The sequence below is a fragment of the Drosophila biarmipes genome, chromosome 3L, assembly GCF_025231255.1.
Source record: "Drosophila biarmipes strain raj3 chromosome 3L, RU_DBia_V1.1, whole genome shotgun sequence".
In the NCBI taxonomy this organism is placed as follows: Eukaryota; Metazoa; Arthropoda; class Insecta; order Diptera; family Drosophilidae; genus Drosophila; species Drosophila biarmipes.
Window position 1 is genome coordinate 14,335,287 of NC_066613.1, and position 22,965 is coordinate 14,358,251.

The following is a 22,965-nucleotide window of genomic DNA, read 5'->3' on the forward strand; positions in this document are numbered from 1 at the left end:
TGTTGCGTATCGATAGCCGATAGCCGTCCACCGATAACAGTCATTCCAATCCAATTGCAATTTAAATATGAAGGACAAGAAATCTAGGAAGAAATCCCGCAAAACGGCGATTAAACCCAAGGAGGCCTCGGATTTGGAGAAAAGGAAGATCATAGAGCTGATGCACGAGTACAACGACCTGAAGGACGCCACGCAACTGGTCCTGGGAGCCTTGGCCACCCTGAAAAGCATTCCCATCGGCTCGGTTTATGCCACCTACAACCTGCCCAGAGACGAGTAAAACGCATTTTTGGGGTGTAGTCTTCATGTACTCGATGCTAACAACTTGAAAAACAACCAAATGCATGTAAATGCCTACTGGTTCGGCAGTTCCTTTAGTCTACCACTAATAAATCCACCTAAAACTATTTATTGCATTTCATGGCACCTACTGGCCGGCGTGGAAATAGGATCGGCATCGCTCGTTGAAGGCCTTGTAGGAGCGCTCCTTGATGATGTCCTCCACATTGAGCTCGGCCTGGAGGACGCGCAGCTGGAAGGGATTTGGGACATTAGTGAAAGTAAAGGGTTATCTGGCCAGGGGAATACCTTGCGCTGCTCCGCCTTGAACTGGCTGTCCGCCTCCACATCATCTGGCTGGGCTTCCCGCTTCTCTTTCAGCTGCCTCAGATTATTGGCCGATATGGTTATGCAACTGCGAATGCTATCTTGCTGCAAGGAGGCGTTTAGTTTGGTATGATCCGCAGGCGTGATATTCGATCGGGAATTACCCTGGACAAGTGCGACTGCTGGAGTTTCGAGTACAGGTCGCGGCAGGTGCTCTCGCTGTTCACCTGGCCCTTGAACGACTCCGTGGGCAGGGCGTTGAGTGCATATATAATCTTGTCGTCCACATCTCGCATCTTCTTCAGCGCCTCCTGTTGGAATAGTAAGAGCCATGTAGTGTGACCGCTAATAACACATTTAACATTGTAAACCCCACCTGGAAGCCGAGAAAGTCCAAGCACAAAGCCGCCATGTTAAAGCGCTAAGAAAACTAGTTAAAACTTTATAAAATAATAAAAACAAAATGCAATATGTAAAATGCCGGCGCAATGTGCCACTGGCCGGCGTTGCCACCTGTGGGAATCAATCGACTACAAACTATCGATTGCTCAAGTGGCTGCCCATCGCTAAGTTATTTTACTTATCAAAATAAACATAAGGATGCCGCTCAAGACCGAGGATATACACGAGAAAATAAAGATTGGCGTCTACAAACTGGCTGTGAATGATAAGAGCACTCGCAGCACTGTGTGGCGGGTGTACCGCAAGATCCAGAAGGACGATGGCAGCTTCCTGGAGCACGTACTCTTCTGCATTGGCTGCAAGAGCATCATGTCCTTCACCCACAAGTCCACGACGAATCTAAGACGGCACCGGTGCCACCTACAGTACCTCAAAAAGCATGCCTTCTATGACAGCACTTCTGGAAGTGAGTCCACCGAGAGGAAGGAGGAGCCGGAGCTGGAGGCCAATGAGGAGCATGTGGACCAGCAGTCCATGTCGGATGAGCTGGACAGGAAGCCCACTGCCGCCGATGTGGCCGCCTTTGTGGCCGGCGTCGCCAGTGGCGGGGACTCCGCGCTAGTTCCTACTTCAGCCAAACTGCCGGACGTTGCCGAGCTCCCGCTTGACGTCAGCGGAGCCGAGGAGTCCAACATCTACGCCCAGACCTGGTCCCTGGAGTACCGCAAACTCAGCGAGGACCAGAAATTCTATGCCAAAAAAGCCATAGACGAAATCCTCGTCTTGGGCAGACTGCGTCGTCTGACACTAAACACGGTGCCAACGGCGGAGTAGAACGCTAAGCAAGCTCTTTTTCATTTAAGCTTATCTTATATAACTTGTACATAATGTATTTATTATAGTATCCAATGGTCTCGGATATAAAGCAATAAAATCTTTGATATGATATTTAAAATTTAACCCATCCTATTTATAGGAACTATCGATATACCATACATTTGTCGGAAGTTTAGGCCATCCCTACTCCGAGTTTCTCCTTTGTTGCATTTGTGTTTTATTTATCTTTAATTTTGGAAAAATGAGTGAGCTTAAGAGGCGACCACTGCACGACGACTCCCCAAGGACTCTTTCCCAGCCGAGGGCCGAGGTGGACCAGAACAACCAATTTACTTTGGAGTGTGTGAATAGCTACGAGGAGGGTACCTCCTCAGCCGGCGAACAGGAGGAAAGTGAATCCCAGGAGCAGGTGGAGGATTCTGAAGACGGGAATGTGTCCAGACGGAACAGTATTCCAACTCCCAAACCGAGTTTGACCCAGGAACACCACCATTCCATCCATGAACCTCAAGGAACGAATGGACTCTACATTAAACTAGCCCTTGCGGGTGCTCTTTTCGGATTACTCTTCGTTTACGTTTGGGGAGGATCGAGCGTTAAAGGGGACAAACAATGTGCTTTCAAGGATCTCCGGCAAAATAACCCCCAACAGCCGGAGATAGTCTGGAGAGCCCTGCAAACAGGAGTCGAGGGATTGATAAACAAAAGGGACAAGCACCCCAGTGTATTTCTGTTTCTGCATCAGGATCCCAAGCTCCAGAAACTGATCGATGCCATTGCCGTAGAGGCCTCTGCCTGTTATGGTAAGAAAGAGTGACTTACTTCTGTTTTATAAACAAATAACTTGAATAACAAATATAACACTGAACTATTTGGCACAAACCATTTCAACAGGTGGTCCCCGCCAGCTGATTCACATGAAAAAGGAGGACTTCGGGCCGGATATGAAAGACCACGGCTTGGCGATTGAGCGTTTCAAGGCAAAGGTGAAAGATGGAAAGGTTTTCCTGATAGTGAACCTCAATGATGTGAGTGCCCTTAAGCATATTATTCTGCATAATCCTAAAGAGCTTTCTAACCCGCAGATTGCCCCGAGTGGAGCCCTTGCTCTGCACACAATCTGCGATACCTACAGCCCCGTCGTCGAAGATGCTGTCATCTTCCTTACACTCCGCACATTTAACACAACCGCCGTAAAGAACTCCGTGCAGCTGGCCACGGATACCCTGTACGATCTGTGGGCCAAGGAGTTGCAGGACAACGAGCTAGATCCCCTAATTACTCGCGTCACCGATCAGGTGCTTCACCTGAGAAGCGTTAGTTACGCTTAAATAACCCTCAAATCTCAATACTTTCGATGCCTGAATATTGGGAGGACTAAGCTCAAAGCTATAATTGAAAAAAATTTAGGTAGCATTTCTAAGAATTCAATTTTCAGAACTATATTCTGTTCTACAATCGCTTTTTGTTAAAGAAAATAAAATCGTTTAGAATACAGACTGCTCCTATCCGTTCCACAGTTCTACGGCAAAAGTGAGGAGACTGCATATCATGCCAAAGCACCAAAGCAGGATCAGACCAATGAAGTTGTCGATGCCCAGCTTAACAGGTCCAATGTCTAGGTTGGGTCTCTGAGAGGCCTCAATGCGATTCTGTCGATGAGCGTTCATATACTCAGCGGCGATCTTCCACTCCCAGAATTTGCCAAACCCCGAGGAGTGCCAAGCCAGGATGAAGTCGTTATAGGCGTTTAGGTGGGGCCATAAGCGAGGCACAAAGGCCACCGTGAAGGCGAAGTAGATATCATCCACCATTAGTTTTAAGCGCTCCAGGGCGTCGTTTTCGATGAGCTCAGTGTTTCCCAAATGGCCAAACTGGATCCTCTCCACAACGAACCCCATTTGCTCCGTATGCGAGTAGGCGGATATTAAGGAGGCATCGTAAACTCGGTAATGCTCCATCAAGCCGAGCAGAACCGGCTGTTTTACAAAATTCTATTAACCTATTAATCTTTTTTTGTATTCCCTTACTTACATCTGCTGACCGCTCATCAATGGTGGTAATCCAGGCCTGTGAAGTCCCTGTCCAAATGAGCTTATGTTTAAAGAGGCGTTGCCGCGAGTCTGCTGCCTCCTCCAGGGTGGGTAAGGTCAGTATGGCCGCCAGACCGCCACTATACACGGTCGTCAAGATAATGTCGATCATGTAGCTGGCCACCAGCACGGTCCTCAGGGCATACGAACTGGTCACATAGCTGGTGCCCTGGCTCACGAAGAGTTTCAGTGTACTGATGCACCCGAAACGCAGGCTGTCCAACCAGGAGTTGGGATGCGAGTCTGCGGAGTGCTCCCAGCGACGGGTCACACACAGAGCCAAGCTCTCGAGTAGCAAACAGAGCATTACGCACATCCAGAGGGCTGTCTGGAACGGCCGGAGCAGGAGGGTCCAGCTGATTAGGCGATGCGGAGCGGGCACCAGGCAGGTGACTCCAGATCGACCGAGGAAATGGGTCATGTCCATATACTGATATGCCTCGTACCTAGCACAGAAAATAATAGGTTGGATATATTGAACTTTTACGTTTTAAGGCCAAGAAAATTACCATAAATACATGCCACCTATTCCATAGTCATTTCGTCTGTCCAGTATCATTCCCACAAGACCGTATCCCGAGCTATTTGTATAGATATCACCCCAGTCGCTTTTTTCAGCTGTGCATTACATCAGGGAATGTAAATAATTAATAATAATTATAAAATATATTTTCTTGCACCTACATGTGTCCACTTGAATGGAGCAGTTGTAAAGGTCGCAAAAATTGAGCATTAGTCGAACTTCTGTTCCATCGATGGCTACTTCCGTGTTCTCTGCGCGATCATAAAAATATGGTTGTTTCTCCTAGCTCATTAACAAATTAAGTTATTTGATTATTTAGCAAAAAGTAAATAAAAATACGAACTCACATAATCCAATAACATGAAAGGCTTATAATCGAAAATGCCTATGACTACCTCGCGACCCTCCAGGTTTCGCAACTTAGCGGACAGTGCACTTTTCATCCCCTCATCCCAGGTAAGCTCTTCGTTCTCGGCATCGAACCGCTGAAGAAGGTCGAACTCTACAGGTCCCGGGTTCTTATCAAAATTTCGTGGTCCCACGAATCGGTTGGTTTTAATCTCAAAAACACTTGAATTTAGATATCTTGAGGTAACCAACAAAATATTGGGTTGATCTGCAATTTTAAAATATTAAGTCAAGTGTTGCATCTCAGTTACTAAATATTTTCAACCATGTAATACATATCCAAACATGTAATGATCTGTTTCTTCTATCAGCTCTTCGGTGTAGACAAAAATAAAACGATTTCGCAGCGATCGCCAAATGGAGTAAATACTGGCATGATAAAAAGAACTGGTGAACTTCGGAATTTGCTCCTGGAATACTAAGAATGTCTTTAAAAGAATTAGAAAAGTAACTAACCAATAAATAATTAAATATTATAATTAATATTGCTTTCTGTGGTGATAAAAGTAGGGTGAGCAATAAACTTCTGGATGAAAATGTAATTTTGGCGTAACAGTGCGTATGAGTTATTTTTTACTTTAAAGTATATCACTCATACGCACTGTTTCCTGGCCCTAAAAGTTTTATTAAAGCACGAAGTGTACGATATTCGAACCTTATTTTTCTAACCATTAAAGTTGGTAAATTGGAGGCACGAAATATATTTTTTTGTAAGAAATGTAAACTGTACACAGGTCGTATGAGTAATTTTGAGGAAACTTTAAGATAGTTACGGAAAGCCAAATTACCAACAAAAAATAGTTTTTCGAATAATAATAAGAAAATAAGTTACTTTTTTAACCCCTCAAATGTACATAACCCCACAAATGTACATATAAGTGTAAACATAAAATAATGACCATATTAAGTGGGCGAGGATTGTATATTGAAAACGGCGGAAAACTCCAATGCTAAATGTATCGACAGCAGCTCCGTTGTTATCGATAGCTAAAAAACTAAAAGAAAATCTGATGCCCCGCCTGTGGAAAAACAATAAAACATATACTAGTATTCATTTAGAACCAATCAAACATGGACAAACTGGGATTGGGTTGTCCCTTTTCGTTTCTGGGCGGAAAGCAGCTGGAATCGAGTGGCGGACCCAGCATCCTGGATCTCAACTACGAGATCTACCTGGAGATATTTTCACACTTGAGTTCTCTGGAGGATCAGCTAAATTTGGGCCGAGCACACCCACTATTCCGGAATGTGCTAACCGACTTGCTGCGAACGCGCTACAAAAAAATCAATGTGCGGATTCTGAAAGCCATTACGGACTGGGAGTTCGTGCTACGGCTGTGCGGCACCGAAGTGTCCAGATGTGAGATGCCCCACGGTCGGTGGGACGAGCCCTTCACCTACCCCTTCCTGGAGCTCCTGGGACGCCACTGCACCAATCTGCGACAGGTAGTCATCATATTCATGCACGCCGTCACAGAGACGCCGCCGGAAACGGGGGACAGGGGTCATATCATGCAGCTGCTCCTGGAGCTACCCAGTCTGACCGATCTCACCCTGATCGACTCCAGATCTGCACAGTGTATGTACAATTGGAAGCTCTCTCAGGAGACTTAAGATTATAATAAATTTTTAAGTTACTGAAATGTGCCTCTATTTTATCCCATCAGTGGATCAGTTACAACACTTCACAAAGCTGCAGACCTTGGACTTGGATGGAATCGATCCGAACCTTAGTGACCCCGCCTTCCAGCAGATGTTCGAGAACAAGACCAGCCTGAAGCAACTCCTGCTGAACTTCAACCGGAATCACAGGAGATCCCGCCAAGTGCCCCAGTTGGCAGATAAGTTACCGAACTTGGAGCACCTGACTCTCGAGAACTTCGACGTTGACTTTCCAGAATTCGGTGAATTCAAAACGCTCAAGTCGCTGCAATTAATATCCCGCTGGAGAGCGGAAGTGTGCAACGACTTCTACAGATCGGTGGCCAGGCGCATAGATAACCTCCAGAAGCTACAGCTCATTTCGGTTCGCGTTCGAGGCGATCAAGTGCATCACATTCTGGCCATAAGCCAGCTGAGGGCTTTGGATTGCGACAACTGGCCAACTCAGTCGGTGGAGCAACTGAGTCAGTTGACAGATCTCGAGTGTCTTTCTCTGGATTCCATTGGCACGCCCGCGAACGCAGGTCGTCAACTCCTATCCCTAATACAGAACTGTAATAAACTAAACCACCTAAAGCTGGGCAAACGTTGGAAAATGCCCATCAGTGATGTAAATGCCCTTCTGACCAAAGTGCCAAACATACGATCGTACCCGAAAAGTAAACTTCAGCTTACCTTTGACTTTATCAGCATATTGGATACCCAAGAAAAGGTAATACCCTTGTATATACCACGTAGAAATTCTATCATTTTTAAATCTCTCAGTTGAAGAAGCTTTTCAGGGATCATGAGCACTTGCGAGTCTCCTTCAGGGGAGCCACCTGTCACCACTGTCAGCCCGACACCCACTCAAAATGCGAATCCATCTTTGGGTAAAATTGAACTCACCTCGCAGTGGGACGCTTCTATGGCAACTGTTAGCCTCAAAATCCAATCGTTGTAGCCAATTCCCTTCGCCCCAAATTCATCTTGCTTGCCTTTATAATCATAAACATCCTTGCCATCCAAATGGTCAAACCATCTTTGCGAATCCATAATGATCAATGGCAGCGGTTCAACCGTCTCCAGGTGAAAATCAAACGCAGGATGCCACAAAACACATGTGGCATGGGAGTCAGTAAAAAATTGCTGAGCTAATTATAATATTTAAAACCTCTTACACTGTTGAATATGTTTAAAAACTTGCCAAGAAAGTTGAGAACAGCGCTCCAGTAGTTGGGCTGCAACCATAAGTTGCTCATTTTAACGCAATTCTTTGTTTCTGTTCCATTTGTGTGAGAATTCAGTATTATTAAACATTATTGTGCTGTGTTAGTTGACTTAATAATATAATAATATAGAACGCACCTAGGTTTTAAAGAACCTTACGAAACAGACCCTCCTCTGACGCAAATTGAGTCGACAAGTCGATGAATAATCCATTTTATTAAGGAAAAGCGCACGATTTTGCAGACTACAATAATAGGTCTTCCATACATTAATTATTAAGCAAATTAAGTGCATGGACAACCAGTGAAACGCATTGTAAGTCTGTTAAAATATTTATTGTTATAAATATGTTAAACCTTTACGATCAATATTAAACAAATACGAATTTTCATATTAAATAAGTTTTGAATTACAATCTAAGCGTAATAGAGCGGTAAACCCAAAAGGAAAGCGTAAATTGAAGAGGCCTATAGTGAGCCCCTTTTGTGGGAGAGCAAGTAGGAAAGTAGCGTGCTCGAAATTCCATCCCGGGTTCAAGTTACTTATGCCTAAAATCCTGTCCGGTGACTTCATCAGCTAATAGCATTTCTTTAGCTTCCGCTTGTCGCCCACCATCTCATTTACGGTGAATATTAAAGAAATACGAAATTTTCTTACTAAGTAAGTGTTGAAGTTACAATCTAAGCTCAGTGGAGCGGTAAAACAACGAGAAAAGCGTAAATTAAAGAGGTTAGAGTGAGCTCCTTTTGTGGGAGAGCAAGTGGGGAAATAGTTTGCTCGAACTCCATCCCGTGTTCTAGATACTTATGACTAAAGCCCAGCGCAACTGTCTTATGCTTTCACGCTACCAATGCCGTTGCCCAGTGATTTCATCAGCTGGTAACACTCCTTCAGCTTCCGCTTGTCGCCCACCTTCTCAAGCGTCTTGGCCGCCTCGGCCAACATGCCAGCACGTTCGCCCGGAGAGCTGAGCAGCGCGTTCGGCAGATACTTGCAGGCCACAAACATGGCATTCGCGCGCTCTCTCTCTCCACCCTCGAAGTTCTGGTGGCGCCGATCCTTGCTGCCACAGAAAATGGACGAGTGGGCATAACGCGATCGTAGACTCCTGTCCAGAAGCTGTTGCGTGGGACAAGGCGAGGCTCCGGCCATCAGGCGACAGACAGCTTCGTACAAATATATCCTAGGTTGGGCGTTCTGTAATAGAAAAGGTAAATTATTTCCCTTTCAATTCGAAAATGCTATAACATATATATACAGGTATATGTTCCACTATGCTGCGCAGCGAATTCAAGTCGGTCTGGAACTTCTCGAGCTCGTCACCGGGTACTTGGTAGAAGCCATCATCCTCCATGTTCATGTGCTCCAGCTCCCACAAAGTGGTACGAGTTTCGAGCAGCCAATCGCAGGTGAGCAATTGGAAAGTCTGTAAAAAGAAATGAAATTAATTTGGAATATATTACTAAAACTTGGTGACTTTTGCCAGAGACAGTCGGCGTTGTTTGTGAAATGCACAGAGCTTGCACTGAAGTTGTATTGCCTGAGGCAAGTGGAACAGACAATGCGACTACAATGCACCTTCGTGTCATCTCTGGATGAGGAGTCTGCTGGCAATCGGTCACCATTGGCTAACTGATCGGGCTGCAGACTTTCTTACCAGCTTAATGGCCCTGGCGTTGGTGACCCTATTGACAGTCAGACACTCTTGTAGTTGTAGACTCGACTCGTCGCACATCAAGTTGACTGATTGCTTTAGGCCTTTGTCCAGGGTATTTCCATTGTTCCTGCAAGAATTTTAGGTGGTTAGTTTTTACTATATAAACATAGTTGCAAATTTTTTTACTTCAGCAAGATCATCTTCGCTCGTAGCACGGCATGCAGCGCCCTTGGCAGATGATCGCTTTCGCCAAACTGTTCCAGCTGTGTAGGCATTTGCTTGATGTTATCGTATAACTGCTCGGCCAGCGTATCTTCACCGAGGAGCCAGTGTACTGCGATCTCCAGCACATTCGCCCACCACACCACATTCGTATCGCGCTCATCCTCATCGGCCCACAGTGTGTCCCTCAAGAGCGAGGTGTACTTGAGAACATTGCTGACGATAGTGCCGCTGTGTTGCTGTTGCTGCAGTGACTCCGTCTCCCTGCCCGCTGAAGTGGTGGGCAGACCGCCTGACGGCTTTCCAGCTCCCACCAAACACTGAATGGCCTTAAACAGCAGGTGTTCGCGGTATTGCTGAGGAATTATAAATATTATTTAGCTTGGAACATTATAAAAATAAGGTAGTTCGACCAACTCACTTTTATGACGTGGGCAGCGGGATCACAAGGATTCCTTAGGCGTGTGAAAAAGCCGTCCTGCTCGCCTGAGTCATTCAAATCGTAGCTAAAGACATGCGTGCTGCAGTAGCGATATCCGTAGGTGGTAAATGCCCAACGAAACTCCTGCGTTTGCTCGGCAGCTCGGGTGCGACCGCACTCTTGGCGCGCCCGACTCATGTAGTAGCGAGCGAAGAGCTGCTGCAGCCACTTTGGGGCACTGCGCTTCATTCGCAGCGCCGTCGTGACGTGAATGCAGATGGTCTCGCGCGGAGTCAGCAGGTTGTGAGCCACTTCAGCCATGTTGCTGGCGAACAGGGCCATCATAATGCCGTTCCCATCTCCGCGACTGCCGTTGCCAGTCAGTTGCAATTGATTTAGTCGGTTGAAAAGCAGCGCCAGTTCCCGTGCCGAGGCCAGCGCCTGTTTCCGGCTGGTGGCATTGCTAAATAGCCCTCCAGTCCGACGTGACAGCACTCGGCCAAGCCAGAGGCGATGGAAAAGGAACCGCAGAAATTGCCAGCTTGTCTGTAGATAGGTCTCAAAGCGTGAAGTCGGTAGATTTAGTCCAAACATATGCAAACAGTTGAGATAACCGGTGTAGGCCTGGGCAGCCTGCCCTTGAGCAAAGTGGGAGTCCGCCCGTTGCTTGTGCTGCCAGTAGGCATCCGTCTGGGCATCAAGCTGCGGATCACCATAAACCAGCAGCTTCACCAGGCATCCGAACATCAGTGCCAAGTTCAAAAGCCATATCCAAGAGCTTTGCTGCCAGCCAATGCCGTCACCTGAAACAGACGTTAATAATTAGTAGAGTTAACTAGCAGGTGGAAGCCATTCTTACCACTGTCCACGTCGTAAGAGAGAATGCGTCTTTGACCGCTGGTCTCGCCAATATCGTCATTACTGCCAAATTGGCCGCGCTGAAGGATCGACTTGAAGGGATTGACGGCCAGAATGGCAAACATAAACATGCAGAGTCCCAGCCTAGAATGGGTGGCCATGCCGCGCATGGAGCTGGGCACCACCAGCACATCGTCATTGCTGCTTATGCCACTGCTGCAGCTGCCGGTGGATCCGCCATAGGGCGACGGCGGCAGCGAGATATCCGAGTGCGTGGGTGAGAGCGAAGGATCTGATACATCGCTGCGCGGCGGGGTCAGGCCGGCATCCGTGGTGGCGCTCTGGCGACGCTTCTTGGATGCTCGTCCCGGCCGGGTGCCTAGCTGCAGCAGATCCTTCACCTTGGATCCGTCGCGGGCCATCAGCTCCCGCTGCAGGCGCTGCAGCTCTGCCTTTAGATCGTGTGTCTGGCGTTGCAGATCCCGGATCTTGTCTATGGACTTCCGCAGAACAGCGGATTTGTTCAGCTTGGCCTGTTCGCCCACCACCAAGTTCTTCAGCTCATTGATCTTGTCGTTGATGGAGGTACGGTAGCGCCGCTCAATGGCATTGTGCGCCGAGCGTTTCACCTCCTTCACCTTGGGCTGCACCCGGTTGATGGGAACCTTGCCCTGGACCTCCATGGCCGTGGGAGATGGTGTCAGAGGTGGCACTCGCACCTTGCTGGCCCGGCTACCAGAGCTGTTCGGCGGCGGAGCCACAGGTGGTGGTGATGCCTTTGGACTGGCCACAGTAGTTGTCGTCGTGCTTTCCATTAGCAGGGGTATGTTTGTGGGAGGGGCGATAAGCCCGGGACTCGTGGCCATGGGTTGGGCGTACATGATGAAGGATTGAGGGTGCGACTGCAGGGTCAAAGGAGTGGCGGCTGGAGAAATGGGTTGCATCACTTTTACGCTTTGGGGCGACGACTCTTCCGGCGGCGTGGGCGGGGAAATGGACTGGTAGACAATGCTACCCCCCAAAGCCGGGGAGAAGACGGCGGTGTTCGGCGGCATCCGCTGAGCGTCCATGTGGTGAATGGTGGTTGTGGGCTGGGCGGCCTTCATGAGTGTAGGCTGATGTTGCTGGGGGAGATTGTAGTTGGAGGCCATAAGGGGATCCGGCTTGTAGACGAGCAGTGGCGACTGATGCTGCTGCAGCTCCTCCTTAATGTGCACCGGCGACGAGTGCTCGCTCTTCACGTGCGGTGCCTGCTCCACGGGCGGCTGTGTCCGTGGCTCGTCCATCTGCAGCATGTTGTACATCTGCGCCGGCTCCAGATCCATTTCGTTGAGGAAGCTGTCCAGCATGTCCGAGTGCAGCACCTCGTTGATCATGTCGAAGGCGTCCTCCGCCTTGAACAAGTCCATGGACTCGTCCAGCGGGGCGTCCATGAAGTTCATCGGATTCGTGTCCATCGCTTATGTCGCTGATGAAAGCAAGGAGAACATTTCGCAATTAAATACTGGCGGTCCACGTAAACTTCTAAGCGTCGCAATTACACAGTGAAAACAACAGTGGGACAGGTCGCGATTTTTAGGGCAGACGAAAGCTGAAGCAATTGTAAACATGGACTTGCTATGAAAAAAGGTGTTTTCTAGCACTTTAGTTTTAGTCCTAATTATTGTTCATATTTATGTATGATATTTTATAGTTGACGCTATAAAACAGTAAGTAAAATGAAAAAAAATCTGTTATTTTATACTTGAAAAATAAGATATGTTCGTCCAAAATTTAAATTATACAAGGGGCAAAAAAAGTAGTAGGCATATCCTTATGAATCACAATTTGTGTAGCTTTTACAAATGCTTTGGCCCACTGTACACACACACGCTCCCGGGAAAGTATGCGTAAGCGCCTCGGATCATACGATTTTTTCAGTGTTGGCAAACGCCGACAACGGTGCCTGGGGGCGGGGTTTATTTTCCCTCGTCATAACTACGCTTTCCCAAACGTTTTCCGCGAAAATGTTATTGATTTGCTACTATCTGTCTTATCTTCGCCAAGATAGGCGCACCTTTATCACCTTCTATCTGATTTTTTAGTTCACTTTATGATTTGCGGATTCCATCCTCGCTAATAGTTGTTCGCAATGCGCTTTTTTTGTGCTGACGAGAGCAATTGCCTAGCACTTGTTGTTCATCGTTAGTTTTGCTTTTTCGACGACTGTTCTCGAAAATCAATAAACAATAAACAATTGCGTTGGGCTTTCGGTAAAAACTTTGTCAACTAGGGCTGGTAGCAATTCGATTTTAAAGTAGACTTATCGATGTTTTCACGAGCTACTGGTTCGTGTCTTCGATTTGAACTGCTTTTCCAGTAGTTGAAAAGGGATGTTTTCTACTATGCCAAAGCTGTAATGCTAGAGCAACGACTACTCAGCAATTATCATGCACTTAACATTGTTAAAAGTGAATTTAATATTAAGTTAATGTTGCGAAGACCATTCTGTCATACTCTGCAGTATTTTAATCACACCGGTGAACGGTCACGCTGGTGTCAATCGATGAATCGATTACAAGTGCAGAAAATGCCCACCGATGGCGCTGTAGGTCCTAGCGCCATCAGATGACAATTATGAAGTAGTTCGCTTAACAGCCGCTGGGTGGTGGCTGGCTTGAAAATTTCCCTTTTGCAGCGACATCTGTCGGTGGTGTTTACGTTATGCGTTCCCAGTATTTACTCACTTGAAGCGATTTTGTAGAGCATACTTTTGGGTAATATAATTTATTTACCAATCATTCATTGAAAATTCAACTCATTCGAATAAAAATAAATTAACCACCAAAAATCTCTAATTGTTTTTAAAGAATGGGTGAAAATCATTAGGTAAAACCATTATTAAAGAAATATTCTAAGCGAAGACAATAGTAATTTTCGATTTCTAGATTTCGTGAAATTCATAGCATAAATTAATAATTAATTAGAACAGTCGAGTTAGGTTTTATGCTAAACAGTCTAGAATGGGAGCATCAACATTATTAACACTTGTTATGAGCTTTTTATGAGATCTATAAACGGTTTGGAAATCTTAAACTGGGGTACTAAAATTGGCAAGCAGGTTGGTGAAATTTTAGTGCTCAATATCTGATTAAGAGTCATTTGGTTGCCAATAAATTATTAGTAACTATACAGGTAAATAAACACTGGTGAGCCCCACTATTATTCCGATTTAAAGCGGAAATGATAATGCTAATACATGCAATCAGATTGTTATCTAATTGTTACTATGCAAATGAGTTTCAACTCATTATTGCTAAAATCATTTTTATCAGAAAACGCTTTGAGTTAAACAAGTCAAGGCGACTCACCTCGTTATTTATGTAAATTAGACATGTTTTTACGTATATGGAATTTTTGGGTCATTTATTCTAGAACAGTTTTAAGAAAGGTATAAACGCGATTCAAAAGACCCGAAAAAGCTTGTATACCAGGTTTCGTCAGTGCAATAAAATTCACCAAAAGTGTTCAGATCGGCGATTCAGATTAAGGGCACTTAGAAGCCACCCAGCCGCCGCGACTAATTGAAAAATCAAATCAACCGATGCAATACTTCGGTTTATTGTTGTTTACCCGGAGATATGGCAAATGTTTATTTGTTTCAGCTTACGTTTTAGCGCTTTATGCAAATCGCTGGCGAACAAGTTTGCGTTCGCTTTCGGTATTACTTTGTTTTTTTTTGTTGCCGCTATTTTGTTTAACGATTTTTCACGTTTTTTGTTTGGTCCCAAGTGCCCAAGTGGCATTTTCATTTGACCACACTCAACAGGTGGGCATTTTATAGAGCCGCCAAAAAAGGCACAAGTATTCGAGAAAAAAGATCTATGCAAATTCCAAGACTTTGTCCGGCTCACGGTGCGTATACGCGACCGGCTGAAACGGTTCAGGGGCGGAAAGGACCAGTTGGGGCTCCGATGCACGGTCAGTTGGCCATTAAACAGATTACATGTTTGGCCACTGATTCACTGCCGCTAAGAGGCGCTTGAGCCGGGCGACAGCAGCAAACGGCGGCGATAACAACTGCAATGAGCGGTCTGTACACGGGGAGAAATAGCTTGGTGAATGATATACCTGCAAGCTAAATATATTTTATTAAGTAATAAATAAATATATTAATATATTATTATTTTAATACTTATTTAGGAACATCTAAAATTTGTGTAAAATTAAAAACTCAAACAATTAGATTTTTCTATTTTACTCAATTATTTGAAATAAATATTTCTTAGTATATTAAATGTGGAAAAATATATATAAATATATATGTGATTTGGTTTTATCGAATGTATACAACACAATGGGAAAGATAATATATCGTCTTAAAATCCCACGTGTGTCTTTGAAGCTATAAAACATTTGAAAATTAGTATTTTAGTTTTCCAACCTTAAATTATAAAGTGTTATGAAAAATAAATTTAAAAATTAAAAGATTTAGTTGAAATATATATTTTTTATCACAGAAATCCATATAAAATACCTGGCCAATAAACAGTGCTGTGGAGAGCTTCCATCTGCCTGCTGCCAGTTTCTCTCAGTGTTTAGGCGGAGGCAGGCCACAGAGCCGGGTAAAAATGGCCAGACAAACACATCGCCGGCCAAATGAATGCACAGGCAGAGGCGTGCCGGCGGAGATCGGACGAAGGCAGTTCAAGTGCACATGGGCAACATGAGCTGGGACGCTGCGATGCTGCTTGAATAAACAATTGGCGGGCTTTGGGCAGCCGGCGTGCAAACAACGCGACTCTTGTGGGCCCAAATGGCCAACAGGGGGTGGCGATGGGCCTGCCAAGGGGTGGGGGAGGTGGCTGTGGCTGGGACCGCAGGAGACAACACCTTGCAAGTTCGATAAATGGCCCGGCGCTTTAAAATAAAGTTTGCTTGCAATGGCTTTCTGATAAGGCTCAGAAAATTACGCATACGCCGCATGTGGCGCTGCTGCTCTGCCCCCGCCGCAGTCGCAGTCGGCGTCTGCAGCGCTCTCTCTGGCTCTGCAAAACGTGCAATTTCGCTCTCTCTCTCTTTCCGTTTTTCCAACAACTTGTATGAATGTGTTTTCAGTTTTTCCGGCTTTTCCGTCTGAGCCTTTGGAGCGCCTTTTGCATTCACCTATGCATATCAACTGCTTTCCAAATTATTTATAGAATTTAAAATGAGTCACCGGTGCGTAGTTGTAGCTGGAAAATTATGCTTAGTTTTATTACGTATAAATAATTAAGACGGCCAACTTGCCACAGCACATGTGGGACCAGCGGCACATGTTGTTGCCCCTTGACTATCTGTCCCTTCCCCCAATTTTTCACCCTTTTCACACTTAAGACCTCACCCCTTTGCTTTGGCAAAGCTTATAAAGCCGCCTGGGAACTCATTTCTGCCGTACTCCCCTTTTTTCCCCATTCCCCCACCAAAAGTTAAACGAAAGTGTTGCCCGTTGGGTTCGTCTCCAGTTGCTGCTATTTATAGCCAAGTGGCAGCAGCCCAGGCTGCGGGGAAAAGTCGGAAAATGCGGAGGCCAAAGCAGCTGAAGTCTGTGGCCATGCAGCGCAAAATTGCACTGCGCCCTGCGCAATTGCGCTTTGATTTGTCTCAAAAGAAACCGGAAAACATCACACCAGCAGCTTAGAAATGCTTCAAAGATGGTTAATCACATTAGGGGATTTATTTTGGATTTGGCTTTAGCAAAGGATCCATTCAGATTACATTCTGCACACCAATCCTAAGTGAAGGTGACTCGACTGTTGACTTCTTTCTATAGTAACTTTATTTTATAGCAACAATTTAAACTCGGTGAATTAGGTTATTAAACAGAATAATTAAAATATTACTCTAAAATCACAGAAAGTTGCGAGAATGTTAAAGAAGTGCCCAAATACTTTTAAAGATTTATTGTTGATTACCTTCCTAAGACAGCAGCATAACTATTAGATAGAATGTACGCGCGATTAGATATAAGATTGCGAATAGCAAACAATTGTAATTAAGAAATAAATGATAAGATAAGCAGCATAAGAAAGACTCTATTTTGTAATGTATGAGCAGTGATCATATTTGAATTCTCTTTCCTAATTATAATTACAAAGTATTTATTTACTCGTTAAAAAAGGTAACCAACAGGTAAATAGACTCTATGCTAACTCCAATAAATGATTTTTAAAAACACCTCATTAGGAGAGCTATACTATATTGTGAACTATCTTATGTGGATTCAAATAAAAAATAGACGGATTTCAAAGGCGTGTAAATGAATCTGTTACTAGGTCCCAATGGCAAGTAGGTATATATAATTAAATTCTTAAAATGGCAATAAGGCATGACTGTTAATTGGAGATATAAAACGGGCTAATTCAGATAGGCTCGCGAAATTAGCGAAATGCCGAGATAGCTGTTTACCAAACCTAGTTGTTCCTTTATTTAAAAGCACTCTCTCCTTCTGCATGGAAAAGTTATCTACTATTTCAAATTCCTAACAATGTTTTTAATTGCATTTCGAATTTTGCGCTCCATCAGTATCGCCAGCAAAAGTATCTGAAGTACCAAAATATCTCGTCGGAGGCGGAAACAGTAGCTCTCTCGATGTCGTCGACGTAGCTGCCGGCGGCGCCGCCGACGCAGCTCCTCTGCTCGCCAGTCGACGGTTTCGGCGTTCAGGCCTCAGTCTCAATTCAGTCGCGGAACGGAGCGCATCGCAGGGCACCCACACGCGGATTCAGTGCCGGCCACGCCAAAGCGTGCTCCCCCTGCGATTTCATAAACACACACTCGCGTTTTCGCCGGCTGAGATTGGTACACAGCAAAAAAAAGGATTTTTAAATTGGAAAATAGTGTTAAAAGGTGCATTTTGACTAATGAAAATATAAACCAAAATAGAGCAAAATAACAAGGATTTTAAATTTGAAAATGCAGTTTTTAAAAGGGTGAAACCATTTCCAATAAAGATTATAAATAAATTATAAAAAAGCAAGGATTTTCAAATGGAAAATACAGTTTTGAAAAAGTGCATATAATAAGTCAAAACGAATATTGCAATTTAACTTTTGTAAAGAAAGCTTAAATCAAATTTAAAAATTTCTTAGCCTTATATATATTTATATATTTTAAAGAAACTTTTTAAAATAGTCATATATTTAATATTGCTCATGATAACATGCTTATTATAAAGAACAAAAGTACATCTTTAATCAATTAAAAAAACTTTCAGAAATATGGTATTTTTATTAGTAAATATAATTAATTTCTTATAAGTTCAATGCATTATAAATACTTACTTTAGCTAGTACACTATAATTGCATTACCTTTTGGCCAGGCAAATTATTTGTATTTCTATAAAAATATTTTGTTTTAATACCGAAGGACGTGCTAGTTCGAGCAGTGTATTTCCGCGTGCGTTTTTACATCTTGTCGGGTGGTGCCGATCGGTCCACTTTGTGCTGTGCGTTCAGGAATCCTTCGGATTGCCTTTGTGGTTCCCGCTTTGTCCCCTTACTGGACAATGACTGGCCAATGTCAATGCCATTTAAAACGGCCAATCATTGTCCACCCCTTACGCAGTTTCATTGATCTTTCTCGAGTACAACCCTTCGTAAATCAAAACCCCTTTCGCCCCCCGATTTGTGCAGTGTAGTGAGTCAAAAGAACGCAGCCACCGAGAATAAAAAGGAAGCGGGCCCAAAGAAAAGTGTCCGAGGGCTTTGTAAAAAGTGTCCTGCTACCGGAAACTGTCGCCCGAAACTATGCAGCAGTGAGAAGGCCCACTTCCGCCAGGGAAAACGTGGAAATATATTCATTGTCATTCAACCGGAGGCTGAGGTAAGTCCGAAAACTATTTTAAGCGATTACCTCTGACGGCATTTTTGGCTGAAAGTCCAAAAATTCCACATGGCCCACAAAGTCGCCACTTGAGTCGCCGACATTTGCGAATGATAATTGTTAGTGGAGGAAATGCATTTCAGTCTGCGGCAATCGTCGACCACCCCAACCGATTAGCGTCGCTTTTATTTGCTTATTAAATAACATTTAGTTTTCGCTATTTCTGCCCATATCACAGCCCGTTCACAGCAAACGACAAACAAAACCCTCGGCAAACAAATGGGCGAAACAACGGCAATGAACTGAAAATTAACTATGCATATTTGCCCAGCTCATTAATAAATATAATTCGGCTTTGGTTGCCCTTGGCGGCTTCGTTGGCCAGATGTTGGCTCAAATATTGGCAGAACGTCTGCTATCTCGGGGAGTCGGATTGTTAGGTATATTTACAGATTTTATTCACGTTTAGGCAGCCAAATATAAAAACTGAAAATAAAGATTGGGGTTCTGCACAAATGGAAAAAGATGAATCATGTTAAATTGGACAACAAATGTTATAAAGGGAAAGAGGAATTTAAGAATAATTAATACCTAAATTACAGATAAGACTATATTATACTATATTTATTTTATATGAGAAATATAATATATATTCATATATAATATTATATATTTAAATAAAAGAGTATTTGAATAGTTGCTCAACCTACTAGGGAGTTTTTCTGAGACTGCATTATACCTTCTGCAATATTTGCCTTGTCTGATGTGTCTGGTTTTCCCCAATTTTTTGCCGGCACTAAGAGTCTCCGACATTAATGAACTCCCAAAGGCATTATGTTGATTGAACGATCTTTGGCTCAGCAGCGGAAATTGAAGCTGTCGCCGGGGCTAGGCAATGTGTCAACTTACCGCCTGCGAATTCTGCGATCTAAGGGGCACAGCTTTATATGCGATATATTTTCAAAGGCGATAATTGCATATTGCAATCATGTCGCAACAAACTTGTAATTGCTGCTTATAAATCTCGAGTGAGAGCGAAGCTTTAATTATTTCTTGGGTGGCTTCTTGACAGCTTGATTTTCCGTTGAATTATTTATTAATCTAAAAGATATGAATATTTGAACGGTAGAATGAATGGTTTCGCATGAAATCGAATGCCCTTTTTGAGTGCGAAAACAGTAAGATTTTATTTCGGACATCTAGCCATGATATGCATAGGAATTGCTTAATTTAAATATCAAGCTTTTCTGCTTTTCAGAACTTTCCACGGTATGTTGCTACCAAATATGGGCTGTCCCCACTGGTCTTAATTAATTGACAAATGCCTCCTCCCAATTGGCAGGACAAAAAGTTGTGACAACAAACATTTTCGGCACACATTTGTTAACTTTCGTGGGCCTGACATGGCCGAGAGTGAGGCAAGCTGCCCCTTTGTTGCCTTTGCTGCGACTCTAATTCACGGCAACAGCAACCGGCAGCGACAACTGGCTGAAAAGCAAATGTACTTTGATGTAATACACATAAACATTTGCACGATGCGGATAGCTGCAAAAGGGAACGCCACCAACATTAGTTGCAAAGCCCAGGAAAAATAGGCAATAACAACGGGGAAAATAGTAGAATGTAGGCCTTTTCAGCCAGAACAATGTGTGCCAATTTAAGAGTCTCGAAACAAGTATAAATCTTCATGAGTCAGTCGCAACCAGTATGACTTTTCACTAAAAAAGCAATAAGCGGCATGCACAAATTAATTAAAATTGGCTACAAATTTGCATGTGACCCCCACACACACACCCCTGGATGTCGTCACTTCGCCGTGACTCAGTCACCGGTCGGTGAACAATCACTGCAGAGATAACTGGAGGAACTTACGTCTCAATTAGGTCACTTGTGAATGGAATGGCTGTGCTCGGCGCGAGTTCGATTCGCGCACTTGCGAAATATTTAAATTAGAAACATGCCCAGTGGTATCCGCCACTTGTTGCCCGTTAAATGCCGCAAACTCGCATCTCATAATAATAATGTTAAATCAAGGCAGGCAGTTGGTGCTGAAAGACAGCGCGGGTCCCTCAGCAACCAGCTGTCTGAAAGTATTCGATGCAGATGGAGAAAATTTTAAAATATTATTCGTTGCATAGCGTCAGGTTTGATAAGAAGCACAAGTCTTTATCCTACAATTTTTGGTACACTAAATATCTTAAAAAATTGATTTCACTATATAGTATGTAGCCCCTTCCGTAAATCGTTATGTCATCGAGCTGAGGCTTTAGGAGAAAAAAAATATTAATAATCTGAATGGTGCATTTCTTGATAAACATCCCTCATGGGTATTTAATTTTTTGTATCCGCTTGAACCTAAAGTGCTCCCTGAAGAAAACTTCATGTTTATACTTATATAAAAAATTATCAAAATTTTAACGAAGTTAATGAAAAATGGTGCCAATAATAGTAACTTGTTTTTTCCGGTCCATAGCAAAGGTTTCTAAGTATTATGATTAATTCATTTTTGAGAATAGAATATTTAACTACTTATTATACATTTAATTTGAAAAGCTTGGGTGCTGCATTGCTTGATAAAATTTTTAAGGCCTCATGGGAATACAATTCGAATGGAATGTTTTAGTAATGTAGAAGATCTTCTGATAAAAAATAATCAAAACGAAAAGGAAGCCATAGGTACATTTTATGAATAATACTTAGTTAGTTTCCGATTGGGCTAACCTCGTTTTTTCCGGTGCACAACTACAGTAAACTACTAAATCAAGTAGCCGGCCAACCGGGCCGAACAGCTCCAAAGGTAACAAAATTAACAAAATATATGCCGCAAAATAAATAGCCAGAAGACGAACAGGTTTGGGGCATTAGCGCGGCCTTACACTCGGATTGACTTTCAGACGCCGAGATGCACACGCTGAGATGCAGATGCATTTGCATCCCACAGATACGTGTTCGGGCCGAGTGAAAATATCTGTCCGTGTCCGTGTTTACATAAATATTGGCCCGCAAGTGTTGCGCATAATTGTTGTGAAAGATGGGCGTGAATTATTCGCGGTGGGCGTGGCATGCGGGCATTTGGATTAGTCTAATCAGCATTTTGCATTTGAGGCTACATTCCCACGATCCGCAGTCCGGAGCATTGAATTTTGATAAGGCCGGGGCCCTGCTGTGTTACTTAACTTTTATTTCGAATATTCATTTGTGCTTTCCCAGAACGCACGGTCTCCTGCAATTTCAGTGAATCATCTTGTCGTTATTTCGCTGACCTTGCCATTATAAATTGTATCTTTCGGATTGTTTTTTCGGAACTTATTCTCATTGTTTACTCTTACAGGACAATGGCCATTGTCCCGTCTTGTTTATGCACTTTGAGTTGAATATTAAAACAAAGAGAATGTCAGGAGTGGCCCTGTCGATTTTAATCATAAATCCCAGTGATTACACACGTGTTTTGCCCTATTACATTTTCATCACCTACGAGAAGTATTAAGTTGAATGTTCCCCCTTAATAACAGAGCTGTCCGGCCCGCGCCTTTTAATTGCCTCGTACGAAGGCAGTCTGCGGCTAAATAATATCAATTTAATTTATGCAAAACACTCAGCGCCGCCACCTGAGCCTGGCGCCTCTGAATCGCTCTTGCGATCGACTCACTGCCCGTGTTAACAATAATTGGCGGCTGCCGCCTGTTAAGCGCGTGCGCAACGCAACCCGTTTAATCTAAATTTGCCCGCTGAGTGTGGGCAGGAGTATATTCGTTTTTCGTTCGATTATTCGGCCGCTATCAGTCCGATCGAAAGACAATTAGCCAAATAAGTCCACGGGTAGCAGCGGGGCCGGTGCCAGGTCTTAATTAATTGGCATGCATTGTGTGAGCTGCCGACTTGATGCGGTGCCAAGTTGGCAGCGATTATCCGCCTCGATTGGCGCGACAAAGGAGTTATGCAAAGGCGGCAGACCACTTCGAGTGCACTGGGAAAAAAGACACAAAATTAGGTTAGTTATAGGCCTTAAAACATGTGGTAAGTATAAAAAAAGTGGAGAAAACATGGATTGGATGGCTTACTGGAGGGGGATTATTTGGCACGTTTCGAGGGTGGGAATAGTTGAATTTTCGTAGAAGATAACTTTGAATGGGATAAAATTTATATAAAATAATAAAAGATGATTTTTTATTTTACAAATAAATTCCACTAATTACTAAATACTAAAAACCATAAAGTACCACT

General features: G+C 43.9%; 8 protein-coding genes across 18 annotated transcripts in view; 5 read left to right on the plus strand and 3 right to left on the minus strand.

Moving 5' to 3' along the window:
- Positions 1-19: 19 nt before the first annotated feature.
- On the plus strand, positions 20-407 carry LOC108028476 (DNA repair protein SWI5 homolog). The gene has a single exon (XM_017100337.3). It carries the CDS (start codon positions 68-70, stop codon positions 278-280), a length of 213 nt encoding a protein of 70 aa, XP_016955826.1. The 5' UTR covers positions 20-67; the 3' UTR covers positions 281-407.
- On the minus strand, positions 287-1,130 carry LOC108028475 (protein MIX23). The gene is made up of 4 exons (XM_017100336.3): positions 983-1,130; positions 771-917; positions 589-711; positions 287-532 (listed from the first exon to the last, which is right to left on the minus strand). Exons 1-4 carry the CDS (start codon positions 1,016-1,018, stop codon positions 428-430), a joined length of 411 nt encoding a protein of 136 aa, XP_016955825.1. The 5' UTR covers positions 1,019-1,130; the 3' UTR covers positions 287-427.
- Positions 1,131-1,166: 36 nt separating this feature from the next.
- Positions 1,167-1,949, plus strand: LOC108028474 (uncharacterized). Its single transcript, XM_017100335.1, has one exon. It carries the CDS (start codon positions 1,207-1,209, stop codon positions 1,840-1,842), a length of 636 nt encoding a protein of 211 aa, XP_016955824.1. The 5' UTR covers positions 1,167-1,206; the 3' UTR covers positions 1,843-1,949.
- A 61-nt stretch (positions 1,950-2,010) lies between these two features.
- LOC108028464 (uncharacterized) lies at positions 2,011-3,342 on the plus strand. Its single transcript, XM_017100322.3, has 3 exons — positions 2,011-2,648; positions 2,740-2,873; positions 2,931-3,342. The coding sequence occupies exons 1-3, from the start codon at positions 2,087-2,089 to the stop codon at positions 3,174-3,176; spliced, it is 942 nt and encodes a 313-aa protein (XP_016955811.1). The 5' UTR covers positions 2,011-2,086; the 3' UTR covers positions 3,177-3,342.
- Positions 3,343-3,350: 8 nt separating this feature from the next.
- Positions 3,351-7,944, minus strand: LOC108028462 (uncharacterized). The gene is made up of 8 exons (XM_017100320.3): positions 7,718-7,944; positions 7,420-7,664; positions 5,135-5,297; positions 4,809-5,077; positions 4,623-4,743; positions 4,448-4,556; positions 3,880-4,384; positions 3,351-3,824 (listed from the first exon to the last, which is right to left on the minus strand). Exons 1-8 carry the CDS (start codon positions 7,770-7,772, stop codon positions 3,351-3,353), a joined length of 1,941 nt encoding a protein of 646 aa, XP_016955809.1. The 5' UTR covers positions 7,773-7,944.
- On the plus strand, positions 5,877-7,723 carry LOC108028463 (uncharacterized). Its single transcript, XM_017100321.3, has 3 exons — positions 5,877-6,448; positions 6,537-7,243; positions 7,297-7,723. Exons 1-3 carry the CDS (start codon positions 5,941-5,943, stop codon positions 7,405-7,407), a joined length of 1,326 nt encoding a protein of 441 aa, XP_016955810.1. The 5' UTR covers positions 5,877-5,940; the 3' UTR covers positions 7,408-7,723.
- Positions 7,945-8,060: 116 nt separating the features above from the next.
- On the minus strand, positions 8,061-13,188 carry LOC108028461 (sterol regulatory element-binding protein 1). Of its 2 annotated transcripts, none has more exons than XM_017100318.3 (7): positions 12,964-13,188; positions 10,900-12,366; positions 10,041-10,843; positions 9,584-9,975; positions 9,398-9,524; positions 8,999-9,166; positions 8,061-8,937 (listed from the first exon to the last, which is right to left on the minus strand). In XM_017100318.3, exons 2-7 carry the CDS (start codon positions 12,353-12,355, stop codon positions 8,572-8,574), a joined length of 3,312 nt encoding a protein of 1,103 aa, XP_016955807.1. In that variant the 5' UTR covers positions 12,356-12,366; positions 12,964-13,188; the 3' UTR covers positions 8,061-8,571. The 2 variants fall into 2 exon arrangements, with proteins under 2 accessions (XP_016955807.1, XP_016955806.1); XM_017100317.3 differs by having other exon boundaries at positions 12,955-13,188.
- A 4,412-nt stretch (positions 13,189-17,600) lies between these two features.
- LOC108028361 (collagen alpha-1(XV) chain) overlaps positions 17,601-22,965 on the plus strand; it is a 58,889-nt gene continuing 53,524 nt past the window's right edge. For 6 of the 10 annotated variants that reach the window (XM_017100137.3, XM_050885824.1, XM_017100141.3 and 3 more), the window contains exons 1-2: positions 17,612-17,765; positions 18,552-18,741. The gene's annotated coding sequence lies outside the window, so the exon portion shown is untranslated. Of the gene's footprint in view, positions 17,766-18,551; positions 18,742-22,965 lie in introns of all 10 variants that reach the window. The other 4 variants (XM_050885821.1, XM_050885822.1, XM_017100135.3 and 1 more) reach the window with 4 other exon arrangements.

Bases quoted from the DNA above. Each gene is read 5' to 3' on its own strand.
- LOC108028476 (XM_017100337.3), top strand. From the start codon at position 68: ATGAAGGACAAGAAATCTAGGAAGAAATCCCGCAAAACGGCGATTAAA.
- LOC108028475 (XM_017100336.3), bottom strand. From the start codon at position 1,018: ATGGCGGCTTTGTGCTTGGACTTTCTCGGCTTCCAG. The intron at 918-982 runs GTGGGGTTTACA...CTATTCCAACAG, and splicing joins TGGACTTTCTCGGCTTCCAG to GAGGCGCTGAAGAAGATGCG. The intron at 533-588 runs GTATTCCCCTGG...AATCCCTTCCAG, and splicing joins TCAAGGCGGAGCAGCGCAAG to CTGCGCGTCCTCCAGGCCGA.
- LOC108028474 (XM_017100335.1), top strand. From the start codon at position 1,207: ATGCCGCTCAAGACCGAGGATATACACGAGAAAATAAAGATTGGCGTC.
- LOC108028464 (XM_017100322.3), top strand. From the start codon at position 2,087: ATGAGTGAGCTTAAGAGGCGACCACTGCACGACGACTCCCCAAGGACT. The intron at 2,649-2,739 runs GTAAGAAAGAGT...CCATTTCAACAG, and splicing joins AGAGGCCTCTGCCTGTTATG to GTGGTCCCCGCCAGCTGATT. The intron at 2,874-2,930 runs GTGAGTGCCCTT...TCTAACCCGCAG, and splicing joins TGATAGTGAACCTCAATGAT to ATTGCCCCGAGTGGAGCCCT.
- LOC108028463 (XM_017100321.3), top strand. From the start codon at position 5,941: ATGGACAAACTGGGATTGGGTTGTCCCTTTTCGTTTCTGGGCGGAAAG. The intron at 6,449-6,536 runs GTATGTACAATT...TTATCCCATCAG, and splicing joins CGACTCCAGATCTGCACAGT to TGGATCAGTTACAACACTTC. The intron at 7,244-7,296 runs GTAATACCCTTG...TAAATCTCTCAG, and splicing joins TATTGGATACCCAAGAAAAG to TTGAAGAAGCTTTTCAGGGA.
- LOC108028462 (XM_017100320.3), bottom strand. From the start codon at position 7,772: ATGAGCAACTTATGGTTGCAGCCCAACTACTGGAGCGCTGTTCTCAAC. The intron at 4,385-4,447 runs GTAATTTTCTTG...TTTCTGTGCTAG, and splicing joins ATAGGTGGCATGTATTTATG to GTACGAGGCATATCAGTATA. The intron at 3,825-3,879 runs GTAAGTAAGGGA...TTTGTAAAACAG, and splicing joins TTGATGAGCGGTCAGCAGAT to CCGGTTCTGCTCGGCTTGAT.
- LOC108028461 (XM_017100318.3), bottom strand. From the start codon at position 12,355: ATGGACACGAATCCGATGAACTTCATGGACGCCCCGCTGGACGAGTCC. The intron at 9,525-9,583 runs GTAAAAAAATTT...AAATTCTTGCAG, and splicing joins GCGAAGATGATCTTGCTGAA to GAACAATGGAAATACCCTGG. The intron at 8,938-8,998 runs GTATATATATGT...TTTCTATTACAG, and splicing joins GCATAGTGGAACATATACCT to AACGCCCAACCTAGGATATA.